This window comes from Labrus bergylta, chromosome 10, assembly GCF_963930695.1.
Source record: "Labrus bergylta chromosome 10, fLabBer1.1, whole genome shotgun sequence".
NCBI lineage: Eukaryota > Metazoa > Chordata > Actinopteri > Labriformes > Labridae > Labrus > Labrus bergylta.
The window spans coordinates 19,443,145-19,458,023 of NC_089204.1; the positions used below are offsets into that span (position 1 = coordinate 19,443,145).

Below are 14,879 nucleotides of genomic sequence, written 5' to 3' on the forward strand. Positions count from 1 at the left end.
TGTTTTTTTTTTTTTTTTTAAGAAAATGTAACCTTAATCCAAGGCTAAAATAGTTTTCAGAATAACATGTTTTTGTTTGTCTCCCTGTTTTCCAAGGTTTGTTGCCTGTGGTCAGTGTTGAGGTGAACCAGGTGGGGAGGCTGAACCTTGGTCGCCAAGTGGACTCTCTGCAGTATTTTACAGTGTGTGGCCAGCAGGAGGGTTATGATCCTTTTGCTGCCAACATGTCTAGAGACCCAGCCCTGTGGATGAGTTGGAAGCAGCCTCAGTTTACCTCCATACTGCCTGATAATCATAATTTACAGGTTAGTTTACATACAGGACTGTAGGCTGTCTTCCCCCCTTGCAGCTTGGTTAATCTTTTATTAACCATGTAGTGCGATGCACTAATTTGCTCAGTATTCCAACAGACGCCTCCCTGGAATTCTTGGTTGCTTGGATCACTGGTTAATTGACAGCACTGATCCTGAAAATCTTGTTCAAATCTCATTCAAGGTCACCAGAGTCAGTGGCTCGACAGATTCCTTATCCAGCCTGAGGGTTTCTCAGCGGTTGTTTGCACACCATGGTGGAGGCAGTGAGATAGGCTTTTACCGGCTCAGCATGTCCATCGAATGTGCTGCTATCCTTAAGAGTCCTGCAGGGGGCGTGCTTCCTGTGGCCTCCAACTCTCTCTCTCCAGGTTCAGATATTATGACATCCTATTCCTTATCCAGCTTAAGGGGGTTAATGTGCTCAAATAACACATGGCAATTAGACCTGATGCAGTAAGTAAACATACAAAAAAATTATATTTAGTGCTGTATTAGTAGTCAGATGTGGATAGCAGTTCATTGAAGTTATCCAGATTATTTTCTATCATAATGACTGACATTCAACCATTGTGTCCTTGATGAGTTGCTAAGCTAAAGCTCCCCAGGGCCCTGCTGTAATTAATTCCGCTTGTCCTTTTAGGAAGAAAAGATCAGGAGGAGGTGGACTCTGACTTTGAAGTTTTGATGAAGTCAGCCCACAATTTTGCGGGCTCAAGAGATGAGCTCAATCATAAGGATCATAGTCACGACAAAACCTCAAGACTGAAACAACGGTAGGCTGTAGAGACATTCAAACATGGATGAAATGGAGTTATGTCTGTATGATTTTGAATATGGAAAATAAACAAAAAACATCAATATTAGGGTCAATCAAACCACATAGATTAATAAGATATTAATCTGTCAGCAACTATGAAACTAAGGGATACATGTCTTTTCATATCCCTTTGCCAGATGTATACAATAATAAAAAAACATGCATATTAAGGATGATGTCTTAACCAAATGAAATGACAAAAAAATGTTAAAGAGGCTGTTTGTGTTACCTCCTCATTTATGTGTGTTTTCTTCTAAAAGCTTCATGCTTAAGAAGACCAAACCAGGCCTGGTCAACAGCAACTCCTCCGCACGGCTTCTGGAAGATGTTGTCGTTGACAAGGATAATCATGATCACCTTATTCAGAGCTCCAGAGTAAGCTTTCTGTTTTGTTATCATCTCACCTCCAAAAGCAGATAAGCACTAAACATAAACAAGAAATCTGCACACAGAGATCAGAATATTTTGTAAATGTTCTATTTTTTCCTAATAACGCTCATCAATAACAGAAAACACAAAATGCTTTTGAACACTCTGTTCTTCCTCAGAGTGGCTTGAAATGAAATTAAATCGTTTTACCAGCTGAGCTCTTTGCTTGTAACTATCAGCCACAGAAAAAGATGAAATGTAGAATGAAAAATGGAAACGCTGACAATGACACAAGCTGACTTCTCTGTTTCAGTATTATTACTCAGTGAGGGTCCTTCCCGGTCAGGAGCCGTTCAATGTGTGGGTTGGCTGGGTAACATCGAACTTTCATCAACATGATGTCACTTTTGATGCTGACAATGTCCAAACTGTGACTGTCACCCTGGGAGATGACAGTGGCAAAGTCCAGGAAAGGTTAGTATACACTAAGACAGGTGTGTAGTTTGTCCAGCTCTTTTTATTTAAATACTATTAATACAGTGATATATGTAACTGATGAACTGTAATACAAATTCTGTTCACAGCAGTATATTATGATTTTTCTTCACTGCCCAATAATTTCAATTCTGCTTCTTTTTAGTTTTCATGGCAAATGACAAACACATCTCTGTTCTTTGTTCATAGTGTGAAGCGTTGTAACTCTTACATGGTTTGTGCTGGAGAGGCAACAGGTCTGTCTCAGAGTCGCAGAAGTGCAGGGCTGGAAATTGGCTGTTTAATCGACACGTCCACTGGGCTGCTCATGTTTACCTCCAGTGGAGTAGAGATGGCAACCTTCTATCAAGTAGGTCAAACAGGAATTAAATCAACCTGTTCATGCTAATCCATATCTTTCCTCTTCATTAATTTGTCAAACCTACACTTATCTTAATGTGGTATATATATTAAACATTATTGTAACACTTGGGATCAAATTATTAAGGTCATTATTGTGAATGAAGCTTTATGTGGAGCATGGAATTATTCGACTGTTGTTTCTTTGCTAATCAGGTTGAGGCCGGTACAAAGCTGTTTCCTGCTGTTTTTGTGAAACCCACCACCAGCAACATGTTTCAGTTTGAACTTGGACGCGTTAAGGTAAAGGAAGCTGAATTATTAATCTTATCCCAAAGAAATAAAAAGTATGTTTGATCGTTTTTTTCTCCTTTTCTGCTCGTCACTTTAATATAAATGCATAACAACTAAGCAACACATTTCTAAAAACTGGATAAAATGCTGTTGACAGACTTGATTCTTTATTTATTAGATTTCAGCCTGCAAAGTCTGAAAAGTTTCTTTAACTGTAATACCTTTTTCAGTCCTCAGTCACTTTTATTTCTGTAAATGTTCAGTAGTCTTTTTGACTGTTCATCTTTTTGTTTTCCTCTCCTACACAGAATGTGATGCCCCTTTCAGCAGGTTTGCTGCGCAGCCAAAGAAGGAATGCAACTCCTCAATGTCCTCCGAGGTTTCAGGTGCAGAAACTCAGCCCGGTTTTATGGACCAGGATACCGGACTGCACACTTAGGGTGATGGTGGATCGGCCAGATGAGTGCCATGGATGGAGAGTCCAATGCTCTGAGCCCCTTCAAGTCATGTGTCTTCATATCCCTGATGAAAACAGGTTAAAGAGTATTGACATACTTGTGTTTTTGGAAACTGACTGGCCTGTTTAGGAGCTCATTAAGTGAAGCACATGTTGTTTGTTATGTTGCTGTCATTCCTCATGTATCCTGTCACACTGTTATCTTCAAGCACCAGACAGGACACCTGGTATAGTGTGTAACATCATGGAAATTGCAAATTACTTCAACTGCATCTTAAGTTGTTTTTGGGTTCAAATTATCAACACAAGCTATAATTTGATTTGAGCATGCAACAACACTGATATCGTGCTGTACTTTTTTGTTGTCATACGTCTAGGTGTGTTGACATTTTGGAGCTGTCGGAACGTGAAGACCTCTTCACATTTCACCAACATACTCTCCTCCTGTACTGCTGCTTATGCGCCCTTGGAAACACCAGGGTTTGTCATGCCCTCTGCAGTCACGTGGACCAATCCCAGATGCTTCATGCCATCCAGAATCCCCACCTCCCTGGGCAACTCCGCTCTGTATTTTACCAGCTGCTGACTCAGGTGACCGCTTGTTTGAGTTCATGCAGCTTACAACAGGATTTGGAAACTAGAAAAAAATTATTTAACAAGTAATTTTTCATTTCAGGTTCACCTCAGCAGCCACTTTACGGCATGTCTTATGATGAACCAGGAATATATTGTACCTATGACTGACCAGACCAGAGAAATAACACTTTTTCCAAGCCCTGCTAATGCAGGTAATGCTCAACCTCCAGATGCAAGGCAAGGCATTCCCAGCTCTTGTTTTAGCCCATCCCTTAAACCACAGATGCACTTCTCATCTCCTTGTTTTGTCAGGAGTGATGGTTTGGAAGGAGATTGTGCAGTTGAAGTATCCTGCTCAGACAGCCCAGAGATCCCTCTGGACATATTGAAAAATCTGACTGTAGAGATGCTGACTGCTGGAGTGTGTGCTGTGGGTCAGGGTGTGAGGGATCCTGTAGGAGGCAGCATTGAGCTTCTGCTGGTCCCTCTAATTAGACTGTTCTACACCCTGCTGGTTATGGGGGTATTTGGGAATGAAGACCTTGGGAAAGTTCTGAGACTGATAGAGCCACGAGTCTTTTCAATAGATGCTGAAACCCCTGAGGAGGAAGAGGAGGAAGAATTGAGTGATGATGAAAAAGAATGGAAAGGGGGACAGAATAACGACGGTGAAACTCTGAAACAGGGACTTCTACATATGAAGCTCCCAGAGGCTGTCAAAATTGAGGTGAATGATGCTGCAGATTTCTTTGACATTGGACTGTTTCTATTAGCTCTAGTTTTGGATTAGTCTCAGATGCTTAGTTTTTTTTAATTTTGGTTTTAAACCAATAATAAAATAGAATTTCCAACATTTCCTTCCCCAGCTCTGCTATCTTCTGTCCTACCTGTGTGACTGCCAAGTGCGCCACAGGATTGAGTCTGTCATTGCCTTCTCTGACAACTTTGTGGGTCAACTGCAGGAGAACCAAAGCTTTCGCTACAACCAGGTCATGCAAGCACTCAACATGTCAGCCGCTCTCACTGCCCGCAAGACCAAGGAGTTCCGCTCTCCTCCGCAGGAGCAGGTCATATGGCTTAAAATAGTATTTTTTATGTTTTCAGTCATCACAATGTAATTTGATATACATTAAAGCTCCTGTGAGGTGTTTTATGTGGTTATGAAACAAACTGAAAATTATACTGATGCCTATTTATGTCCTAAAAAGGCAAAGCTCATCAGCGACAAGATTGATGACTTCTGTATAGTTTGTTATAAAGCTTATAGTCAGTGCTGTGGGTATTCGTCAGGAGGTTGTTTCATGAAAGCTGTTCACTTTAATTCCATCAACACTGAACATTAGATGTGATGTCATTGACTGTTGAAATACGTATCCAGTGATAGCCTCATTAGAAAAAATAAAATTAGGGGGCACAACACATTATGACAGATATTTTAAGATCCTTTTATTCAAGGCTAACGCAAACGCTGATTTTGTCCTGTACAAATGTGAGCAAAGACATAAGATGTTATATGTTGCCCCTAGGGGAGCCAAAATCAACACCAACCCAAAGTTATTCACGGGAGCTTTAATCTTTGTTTGTGCACAATTAAAAATAAAAAAAGTAAACAGAAAGAAAGGCTTTGACATAACTGTAAGTTTATCATTATTACTTTTAATGACCCTGTCTGTAGATCAACATGCTGCTGGGCTTCAGACATGATGAGCAGCAGGAGAACTGTCCCTGCCCTGTTGAAATTCAACAACTCCTGCAAGACTTTCATCACCTTCTCAACACACACTGTGGTTGGAGCACTTTTTATCTTTAACTCATTAATAATTAATCCGTATAGAGCCAGGGAACTATGAAAAAAAGCCTTCAGAATGGTCTAACTATATGCCACTGAAAGGTTTACTCTTATTGGCTTTTACTGTACAGGAATTGAAACGGACAATGACGCAGAGGATGAAGAGATTGCTGAGATGTCAGTAAAAGATCGACTTCTCAGTCTGGTGGGAAGTGTCCTTGGGTTGAAGAAGAAACCCATAGAGGCAGAGGAGAGTGGGCTGCAGAGTGCCAGTAAGTGAATCAATGATGAGAAAGCCTTTTCTTTGTTCTTCTTATACATTCATTAACTATTCTTTCCCTTTGACAGTATTTTATCACCTTCTTTGCACTCGCTTTTAATTTACCTGAAAATATGATGACGCAACATTCTTTATTAAGGAACAGAATTATACAGAAACATTGTGTGGTTTTAATAAGGGATAGCCAGTGTCTATATGTATGTAAGTGTCAGAGAGAACATTTTTAATTTGGCCAGAGACATTTCTACCGATGAAAAAATGAATTAGCGTTCCACTCCTCCACTACTTTAATTTCTACCTTTCACTCGTTGCTGCTTCCTCAGAGTCCCTGAAAAAGCTCATCTCTGAGACAATGGTGCATTGGGCCAAAGAGACTGAGATGGAGGACCCTGAACTTGTAAGAGCCGTATTCACTTTGCTTCATCGCCAGTATCAGGGCCTTGGGGGCCAAATGGCGGGACCCCTCTCCAGAGCCTATACGATCAGCCAGATTTCAGAAGAGGACACCATGGCACTCCTCTCCTCCCTGAGCCAAATCCGTTCCCTCCTCAGTGTCCGAATGGGGAAGGAAGAGGAGAGGCTGATGATCAGAAAACTAGGGTAGGAGAGATTTGTAGTGCAACACAGATTTGCATTTCCTGTACTGCTTGACTTTTTTGTGATTTATATAATTCATTTCTAACAAATATATTAATGTCCTGCCTGGTGTTAAAAGTTTCTGTTTCTGTTGTGCACTTTTTTTCATGTACAGAGACATCATGAATAATAAAGTTTTTTACCAGCACCCTAATCTAATGAGGGCTTTGGGGATGCATGAGACCGTGATGGAGGTGATGGTCAATGTCTTGGGAGAAGGAGAATTAAAGGTTAGAGATTCAAAAAAAATTCATAATGATAATGTGGAGAAAATGTGTTCAGTCCTTATTTCAAAATACATATCTATATTCTATGGTCCATATTCTGAGGAATTAAAGTTAAACATGAACATTTTTTTAAAATGCAGTGCTATCAGTATAGTTCTTTACCATCTGCCTCCTCACATATTACTTTCCTTTATGGCCATGCATTTATTTCCTTTTTGTTAGGAGATCACCTTTCCCAAAATGGTGGCCAGCTGCTGTCGTTTCCTCTGTTATTTTTGCCGCATTAGCCGTCACAACCAGGGAGCCCTGTTTGATCATCTCAGATACCTGCTTGAAAACAGCAGCGTTGGACTTGGTAATTGTTATCCTCTTATTTTCCTTTTTTTTCGCACCTCTTATGTGTAAGTGGTGCGAAAAGTAACAGGAACTCCAAAGAATGTACTGTGAAGTTTCACTTTACAATAACCCTCATCAATAGTTTAACACTAGAAGTATAAACCTCTCAAAACTTTGTTGAGAGATATTGAGTCAACTCTCTGGAAATGTATGAGGCTATAGTTTGTAATGCTATTGCAAGGATGGTAAAGAGTTTTAAAACCTGATAAACTAAAAAAGTAGCTCAGTAAGAATCTATTTCACATCTTTTAGATTGAATTACACATATATAAGAGTTATTGTGTCTTACTCTCTTTGCCAGGACTTTGTCTTGCTCAGCAAATAAAGAAAATTGTTTTCTTATTTTACTTGCTCTTGTCTCGAGTTCAATTTTAGGTGATTCAAATACAGTTTAGAAATGTTAAGCTCTTCACCCTCTGATTAGAAACCCAAATATCTTGACGTTATAAATAGTTTATAAGTTATGTTCAGATTGTTTTAAACCTCCTATTTCCTTTAGCTTCACCATCGATGCGGGGAGCCACTCCTCTGGATGTAGCAGCAGCCTCTGTAATGGATAATAATGAACTGGCATTAGCACTGAAGGAACCTGACCTAGAGAAGGTTAGTTCATATTCTATAAACTCCTTAACATTAATGCTGTTAAGTCTTTATTGTGTCACATATACATAGAAAAGCAGTCTGCCAATTCAATCATTTTTAATTATTTATTCAAGGTTGTTAAAGGTGGAGTCAGTGGCACTGTTTGTTACAGCTTGTAAACACAGCATTCCTTTTGTATAAGTCTATATTTAACGTTTTAGGAAAAAGCTGCTGACTCTATCTTTAAAGTGTCTCTGATGATGATTATAAACCCTCTGTATATTTTACTCTCTCTAATTACATTCTTGTGCATCACTTTAATGAGTATAGTTTTTGAGAAATACATAATGTTAAGACATAAGAGATGCTTGAGGATCACATTTCTTTTTTCGTTTCCACATTATTTATTCAGTGCTTGAAGTAAACCTTGTGTTATTTTTCTGTCCAGGTGGTGCAGTACCTTGCTGACTGTGGTCTCCAGAGCTGTCAGATGCTCGTGGCTAAAGGCTATCCTGATATTGGATGGAATCCTGTGGAGGGCGAGCGTTATGTTGATTTCCTGCGTTCTGCTGTTTTCTGCAATGGTAACCTATCAGTTCTACTCGTAAAGTTCCTGCCTTATAGAAAACTGAAAATGTTCACTACATTCTAGTTGTTTGTTAAAACTTTGAACAAACTTTTAGATAAAGATACTATTGAGATAATTTCAGGTAATTTAAACAATTCTAAGTGTACTGAATATAAACTTTACGGTCAAATTGCAGAAATTAAGATGGTTTAATTATTTTATTTCACAATTTTTATTTAAGTTAGTCTCTCTAAAAGTGATGAATTTAAACAATTTACCTTACCATATTGTTGTTTTGACCTATTCATGGTATTTATTAGTTCTCAATTGAGAGTTTGCATAATTGTATGTAATGGAGGTAATTAACCCGCAGATTTTTTATATATTGATTTTTCTTACTCGGAAGCAATACCCTGAAGGCGTTAGTTCAAACTGTCTTTGACTTTAAAGGTGAAGACAGTTCAGCCCTGGTTTTCCATACCAAGTACCTCTTAGTAGTTTCAACCCTACCTCTTTCTTTACAGTCTTTGAGCTGTTTGTATTTTGATTTTCACATTATTATATAATGTCTTGTCTTAGTGCTCTTCCTTTTCTTCTGATTCAGTGCCGATTTTGTCCGACTCACAGATAGTTAGTGTTTATCTTCTACACCTCCCTTGACCTACAGGTGAGAGTGTAGAGGAGAATGCTTATGTGGTGTTAAAACTGTTGATTCGTCGGCCTGAGTGTTTTGGCCCTGCACTGCGAGGTGATGGTGGAAACGGTCTCCTTGCAGCCATGGAGGAAGCCATCAGGATCTCAGAGGACCCTTCTATGGATGGACCTTGCACTATGTACCAGTCCAACAGAACACTGTCAGTATTAGAGGTTGAGTAGAGCACTGCTGTGTGCAGACACATATTTAACTATTTCTGGTAGCTAAATTAGGTATCATCAATTTGATAATGCTCTGTACAAAATTACTGTTGGTGGTTTGTGTGTGTGTGTCTTTTATATAAAACCAAATTTTAACAAATTTAGCCCTACATGTTTTAAGTTTTTAGTTGTAAGTTGATAGGTTGCTGTGTAGTTATAAAAAAATAAACAATTGGGACTACTGCTTAAATAGAAAATCATTCAGTAAGGATGACTTTTTGATATTGTATACTAATCTGTGTGAATCTTTATCGTTTTCCTCTCCATATATGATGAGCCCCTTCTTCTGCACCACCTCATACTTTCAGCAGTTACATGAAATTGAATTGAACTTTTTTTTAAAAATCTGTTGAGTAGGAATTTGCTTCATCTCTTTTCATTGTGGCTGATCTTTAAAAGACTATTTCAGATCAGTTGAAATTTGGGGGAAACATATTCTCTTTCTTGGCTAACCGGCTGCTTTATTTAGTGAAATTCAATAACTTGATTCTGCTAAATATCCTCAATGATTTATTTGGGTTCATGGCAAGCTTCAGACCATTATGATTGTTTCCTGTAACAGAGATGTGGTCCAGGACGATGATGATGACCTCATTCACATGGGGCACGCCATCATGACCTTCTACTCAGCTCTTATTGACTTGCTGGGCCGCTGCGCGCCTGAGATGCATGTGAGTGTTTTCCCAGTCTCCAGCAGAATGCCCCCCCCCCTCTCCTGCATCAATATCCTCTGATCTCAAACAGGGAGGCCTAGCACAGAAAGTCTAATGCTGAACCCCCACTGCAATTGTGTGTTCTGTACGTCCCAGTCTGCCTATCTGCTCTGCTTGTGTATTTGTGGCTATAGACAGATTTACTGATTCTATACATTTAACAGTATTAACCTGACAGACTTAAAAACACTGATACTGCGCTACTTGAACATTTTGCATTAAAACACTGTACAGTATATAGACTGAAGACAGCGTTTTCAATATTCTTTTTATTACATTTTTCATATATGTTGTCATCCCGATTTGAACTGGTGGACGGTGATGTCAATCAAAGAATTAACTTTCTTTATTTACGGTATGCTGAAAGAGTAATTGGCTTAGGCCTGTCAGGATTTGTGTCAGAAAGACACAGACTAGGTCTGTTTGAGGGGCGAGCATGCATGTGTGCCTGGCTGTCGTCATAAGCGCCTGATGGGGGGAATAAAGCTTTATCAAAGGATGATTTTTTTGCCTTATACATTTGCATTGAAGTGCAAAGGCAAAACAAAACAAGACAAGGCAATTTTTATGTCACATGTCAAACACAAAGGCAGAAGAAAATGCTTTACAGAAGTCATACAAATTCATTAAACCCTTCAAAAGATAATGAAAAATCTAATTTATTTTCACAAGACAAATAACAAAAAAATAAGACTGGCAGGACATAAATCAACAAGAACTAATAGAAAGCCTTTCAGATAACAAATCATTTTACCCTCTCTTCAAAGTTTCTTATCTTTGATATCAATAACAGCTTGACCAAGGAAATGGCCTAAAGACACAATAGAATAAACGTCCATAACAATACATCTTTACAAATCTTATATAAAACTGAACCATTATGTATTGTGACCCTCAGCAATCTATCATATGAGCTGTAAATGACTGACCACTGGAAATTTTCTGAATTGTTGCACAGTTGATTCAAGGAGGAAAAGGAGAAGCTATCCGTATCAGGGCCATTCTGAGGTCACTCATCCCCATCCAGGATCTTGAGGGAGTCATCAGCATTTCCTTTGAAATCCCTTCAGTGGCTAAAGGTGAAATGAGCCTTTCGACTAATCTGATATCGAATACAGATTGCACAGGAAACTTCTGTGCCTGCCTTTGTCTGCTATTGTTTTTTTTTATTTAAGATCAGAGATGTTTTTTGATAACACTGTTCCTTTGACTTGCCTGTAATGTCAAAATGCTGTACATCATGTACACAGTGGTTGAGAATGAAAGAGGGATCAACTTTAAAAATCAGATGCGGCTCAGCTAGATACAGTAAATGTACAATATGCTGTATTTCAAAGTTACTTTTGGTCATAAAATCAAATCTTTACTTTTCCATTGTTTCTCCAGATGGTCTGGTGGATGAGCCAGACCTCTCTACAGTGTTCTGTCCTGACCACAAGGCAGCCATGGTCCTGTTTCTGGACCGAGTTTACGGCATTGAGAACCAGAATTTTCTTCTCCACCTACTTCAAGTTGGCTTTCTGCCCGACCTTCAGGCAGCCGTGTCTTTTGACGCTGTGAGAATAAAAAATGCGTATTTTGTTTCCTTATTCACTTGTTTGTGACAATGTCATAAGAGTAAGATTTGACTTTCTGTAAATCCCAGTTGCATCCCATCAGGTCCCCCCCAGAGCCCCCACCCCCTCCGTGAAGTCAGATGTAATATATGTTAGATTGGCTGTGATCTTTGCATTAACAGAAACTGGTGAATTGTAATTGTTTGTTTTCGATTGTATCCTGTATTCTCTTGCTGCCTCCACCTTCAGTGTGGTCTGTGTAGTTCCACTTGGTTAACTGGGTTGTGAAATTGTGACCCCTCTTCTTTTCATTGCAGGCTGACTTAGGATCCACTGATATGGCCTTGGCCCTCAACAGATACTTGTGTACATCTGTTCTTCCCTTGCTCACCAAATGTTCAGATCTCCTCTGTTCTGTTGAGGACCATGCCTCGCTGGTGGATGCTCTTATCCAGGCAATCTACAACCTCTCACAGGCTCTCAGCCTGACCAAGGCTCAGCGAGACACTATTGAGGATTGCTTGTTGGCAGTGTGCAGGTAGGGTTTTTATTTGGCAAGGTCAAGTAACCTAAAGAGTTCACGTCGTCTCTGCTTGGTTACGATTGAAATTAGTGTTTGCTGTTGCAGTCTGAGGATGTTATTACTGTATTATTATCATTTTTTAAATTTGACATTCAAGTTTCCTTTATTTAACCTCACTTCCTTTGTTTCTGTTTGACCAGATAAAATGCTAAGAAGAGAAGTGACAGAGCTAAAGCTGACACACCAATATATTCTAATTCTCACTCATTATATTTAATGAATCACTTTAAAAATCTGTTTTCGCCTAATTCCAATCTAATTTACCAAATCCAATCAAATTGTTAAATTAATTAACATCAAGCCTGTGGCATTTTCTCAGTTATTTGTGTAACTCTTCTGAGAGATGTTAATTACTCAAGATTATTCATGTATGTGTGTATGTGTCTGCTTGTACATGTGATGTGTATCTGCTCCTGTGACTAATTCTGCACTCATTGGTGTCCTTAGTAAACTCCAACCATCTATGATGCAGCCTCTTCTTAGACGTCTGGTCTTCGATGTCCCGAAGCTCACAGACTACAGCAAAATGCCGCTAAAGGTGGACACAGCAGTTGCAGTCTATCACAGAATTCGTACAAATGTTTGATTACACAAATAATTGTGTTAACTTGACCTACACTTTCATCCTCCAGCTCTTGACCTGTCACTATGAGCAAAGATGGAAATACTACTCGCTAGCAGGGGGACAGGATGACCAGAGTTCTGCCTCTGAAGAGGAGCTCCACCTGTCCAGAAAGCTGTTCTGGGGTGTCTTTAAGGCCTTGGCAAAGAAGGTAAACCACACTGTGAACAACTGCCCCAGTCATTTTATTTGTGACAGCGTCATCCTGGGGTTGATGTAATGTTAATGTTTTCTTTTTCTCCAGCCCCCCTCAAAGTTTATTTCAGGAGAAACCGCAAAATGCATATTTGATTTTCTTCTTTAGTGTACTTCTCAAAGAGGAGAAGTGGAGGAAGCTAGAACACACTTGAGATTACAAATTAATTTTTCATATCCTAGTATGAATCCTTCGCTCCAAACAGAGTTGCTGAATCTTTTCTCAGTTCACTGTAAGTGTGCACCAGCATATTTCTGACACTTATTTGACTGATTCCGAACATGAAAACATCAGAGAGTTCATAAGGTTGATCCTTTCTCATTCCCTCATCCAACATCCACAGAAACCGAGCCCACAGTCAATGGTGCAGAGAATTGTGCCGCTTACAGGGAGAAATATATAACAAACTGACAATGCTTATGCTGAGGTTGTATGATGTATTTTACACTATTTATTGATTATAGTTAAAATGAAATGAAATGGAAACATTATGGACTCTATTTTATGTAGTGTAGTAAACTTAATTACATACCAGCTGAATTTGTGTTCAGGGATACAAAAGATGTAACATCAAGTCAGCGACTTTTATTCACAGATAATAAGCAAAATATTAGGCCGTTCTGCTTTATCTAAATTTCCCTTTCTTTTGGGGGCACAAAACAAGGTCAAGGTCCCCCCCCCCCATTTTTTTCTTTTTTTTTTTAACCTGGGAATGATTTGATTTGAGATTCAAGATTAACTTTATTAAGTGATGTCCCCCCGAGAAAATAGATATATAAATAACATCTGAAAATACCAGCGCAAACACACAAAGACAAGTTATATTCCATTGCCTATCTGTCTTATTTGAAAGAAATACTTTTCAGTGGAAGTATTTCTACATCAGAAGCAATAATTGATTCCAATGTTACATTTAAATTGAATAAGCTGTTTTTTTCAGCTGCTCCTCTGTCGTTCCAACTCAGACATTTGCAAACATTGGTTAAACTCAAACATTTTCCTTGCCGCATAGAAACCTTTAACCATGACTTACATGGACCATCCAGTTGTAGAGATGTAGTGCCAATTCTAAAATTGGTTGTCAGCTTTGCCACATTTGGTAAAACAGCTTCTTATTTTGAAATGTTCTGAGTGAGAACAGGTCATTGGAGTGCATATGAACTGGTTCTTAAACTTATTTGCCCTTTCAAACATACAGTAGTCTCATATGTGCAGCTGTTCTTCTTGTAAATGGCTTGACAGTGTGTGCATTAAAGGAAAAACAAAACAAGAAAATCATATTTTAAAGATACTGAGAGCTCTTTTGAAAAGTAAATTGATCACTGGTTTGTTGCATTTTTATGTCCTTATTTTTTTTATTATGTTGTGCTGCTTTCCCTTGTTTCTTCATGTTATCATATGCTATCTCTTTTTCTTCATCCCTTACTCACTCAGTACTCTTAAACTCCCTTTCCTTCTCAAACTCCACAGCCCTATGAGCCTCAGTTATTCCCACTCTGTGTTCAAAGCCTAGCTGCTGTGGCTAAGGCCATTCCTCCTGACCACATGGACTCGAGCTGCACGCCTCATAGTGAGAGAAAAGCCTCCACAGACACAGAAGGACACTTTGAACTTCAGCCTATAGATACATCCAAGTAAGTTACTGACCAGGGATATTTATAAATAATAGCAAATGACAATAAACAGACTTTCAGGGAAATTCAAGAGGTGTGAAAATGAACAATATCATCATGTTGCTCTTGACAAATCTTTTCATTAACATTGAGCATGTATAATATTCCCCTCTTTGCTAGTGTGTCAGTGCCAGAGAGACTGGAGTTCGTGGTTAATAAGTATGCAGAGCACACTCACGAAAAGTGGTCACTGGACAAGGTATTAGCACAGTAATTATTCCTCAAATCTGAACAGCCTGTTAAAGATGACAAAGTAGCATTAAGGTTGAGAATGGAACTAAAAAGACAACAACCATCTAATTGGTGTGGTTGAGTTAGTATGCTGATGTCAACATATTTGAATGTATGTGTTTTTTGTGTCTGAATCTCTGTGTTTTATCTCTGTCAGTTTGCCAATGGTTGGGTTCATGGAGAGCAGCTCTGTGAGAACACTAAGGTTCATCCTCTCCTCAAGCCATACAGGGCTCTGGCTGAGAAGGTAG

The 14,879-nt window shown here is 39.0% G+C and overlaps 1 protein-coding gene across 1 annotated transcript in view; it reads left to right on the top strand.

The window, feature by feature from the left end:
• ryr2b (ryanodine receptor 2b (cardiac)) overlaps positions 1-14,879 on the top strand; it is a 67,867-nt gene that overhangs the window by 16,681 nt on the left and 36,307 nt on the right. The window contains exons 28-55 of the mRNA XM_065959822.1: positions 97-305; positions 496-682; positions 955-1,087; positions 1,392-1,506; positions 1,814-1,974; positions 2,185-2,344; positions 2,551-2,637; positions 2,937-3,163; positions 3,463-3,676; positions 3,762-4,388; positions 4,528-4,728; positions 5,337-5,448; positions 5,582-5,722; positions 6,054-6,330; positions 6,482-6,596; positions 6,816-6,948; positions 7,489-7,592; positions 8,020-8,155; positions 8,807-8,993; positions 9,617-9,725; positions 10,726-10,846; positions 11,154-11,323; positions 11,641-11,861; positions 12,354-12,444; positions 12,539-12,679; positions 14,195-14,358; positions 14,518-14,596; positions 14,786-14,875. Of these exons, the coding sequence (XP_065815894.1) occupies positions 97-305; positions 496-682; positions 955-1,087; positions 1,392-1,506; positions 1,814-1,974; positions 2,185-2,344; positions 2,551-2,637; positions 2,937-3,163; positions 3,463-3,676; positions 3,762-4,388; positions 4,528-4,728; positions 5,337-5,448; positions 5,582-5,722; positions 6,054-6,330; positions 6,482-6,596; positions 6,816-6,948; positions 7,489-7,592; positions 8,020-8,155; positions 8,807-8,993; positions 9,617-9,725; positions 10,726-10,846; positions 11,154-11,323; positions 11,641-11,861; positions 12,354-12,444; positions 12,539-12,679; positions 14,195-14,358; positions 14,518-14,596; positions 14,786-14,875 (4,712 nt within the window). The remainder of the gene's footprint in view (positions 1-96; positions 306-495; positions 683-954; positions 1,088-1,391; positions 1,507-1,813; positions 1,975-2,184; positions 2,345-2,550; positions 2,638-2,936; positions 3,164-3,462; positions 3,677-3,761; positions 4,389-4,527; positions 4,729-5,336; positions 5,449-5,581; positions 5,723-6,053; positions 6,331-6,481; positions 6,597-6,815; positions 6,949-7,488; positions 7,593-8,019; positions 8,156-8,806; positions 8,994-9,616; positions 9,726-10,725; positions 10,847-11,153; positions 11,324-11,640; positions 11,862-12,353; positions 12,445-12,538; positions 12,680-14,194; positions 14,359-14,517; positions 14,597-14,785; positions 14,876-14,879) is intronic.